Below are 1474 nucleotides of genomic sequence, written 5' to 3'. Positions count from 1 at the left end.
TACAAAGTAGTAACTGAAATATGAAAAACAAAGTTCAATTCTTACCTTTAACTCTTCTTCCATTTCTGACAATTTTCTTTCCATTGCTCTCCTTTCCCTTTTCTCAGCTTCAGATAGGACTGCTTTATTTTGAGCACTTTGTGCTTTGTCCAATAAATTTCTGGCTTCCTTTAATTGTTCATCTGACCGCTTAAGCTTTTCTTTGAGTCTTTCATTTTCTGCTTGAGATTCTTCATACAATTTTTTATAATCTAATTCACCATTTTCAGAAGTTGTAGACTTTATTCTAACTGACATAGAAGGTGTTTCTGATGATAATGATGATATAGATCCTAGCCTGTTAGATCTTCCAGTACGATCATTTCCACTCTATGAAACAAAATTAGACACATACAATGTATGTAATAAAATTAATATGCTTTTGTAAAATTTATTTATAAAAGATATGATACTATTTTATTTAATGTAAAATTTCAATATGTTCTCTTACAATATATCCTTCAGAACTGGCTAAACTTTGTAAACTAGAACTTCTAGATCCTATTTGAATATCTGGTTTCGTTTTCATTTTAGTAAAACTTTCAGTTCTCTGCACTTGAGAATGAGTGTTTGGATTAAGATTTAAATAATTATAACTCGTCGAAGGTGGTAAACGTAAAGAGTTAAGATTTATTGGCAGAGTTATACTTCCATACCCTGATGCAGTTCCACCATATGTAGTGTATGGATTTTGATAATTTAAATTACTTGTAGAATTTGAATAAGGAGTTTTTCTAAATGTTTCATTACTTTTCGTAGTTTTATTCAAAAAATTTGGCAATCCAATAGGATTTCCATTAATGCCTAGCAGACCTGAATAGCTATTTTGATTCAAAGGAAACAATCCACTAATACTTCGTGATCTGTTTCCAAAAATTGAATTTCCATTTGCTGATGCTTGAGCTCTTAAACCTGCAGCTGTTGTCGGTTTTCCTTGAGTTCTTTTTCTATAGGATGACATTGTTTGTAGAATTGATAAAATTACTTTAAAAGCTGTATTGACTTGAATTTATCTTCTTTAAGATTAAATCTGTTTTTATATATTATATTTCAGGAAACTTAAAAAAATCTTTAAAGTGCTATAATTTAATGTTAGATCACTTTTCCACAATATACACAGTTATAAACGATCTAGTTCTAATGACAGCAAGTATTTGACTGACGTAGACTGGGTGGAGGAACTTAAGACATCAGCCAGTTTACTCTAAAGCATCAGTTTGGTATGCTATTTATAGATTACATGCATAAACCTATACTAATACCAAGGTTGTGTGTTTGGAATAAATATATTTGATGTTTCACTTGTTTTATGTTTACTAAATATTGCGAAATATGTATAAATCTGTTCTATAACTTTTATAACATTAATTAGTGCATTAAATTACAGTAGAAATATTTTATCAGAATATTAATTTTTCAATATACACAAATTGTG

The 1474-nt window shown here is 29.0% G+C and overlaps 1 protein-coding gene across 1 annotated transcript in view; it reads right to left on the bottom strand.

Annotated features, from left to right (window-relative positions):
- Positions 1-1474, bottom strand: part of LOC108574037 (protein phosphatase 1 regulatory subunit 12B) — a 15603-nt gene that overhangs the window by 4558 nt on the left and 9571 nt on the right. Inside the window, 2 exon segments of the mRNA XM_017936538.1 lie at positions 46-369; positions 491-981. Coding sequence (XP_017792027.1) covers positions 46-369; positions 491-981 — 815 coding nt within the window.

This window comes from Habropoda laboriosa, unplaced genomic scaffold (genome assembly GCF_001263275.1).
Source record: "Habropoda laboriosa isolate 0110345459 unplaced genomic scaffold, ASM126327v1 scaffold145, whole genome shotgun sequence".
Classification (NCBI taxonomy): domain Eukaryota; kingdom Metazoa; phylum Arthropoda; class Insecta; order Hymenoptera; family Apidae; genus Habropoda; species Habropoda laboriosa.
The sequence above is the reverse complement of the archived record's forward strand: the minus strand, read 5'-3'. Positions and strand labels throughout refer to the sequence as shown.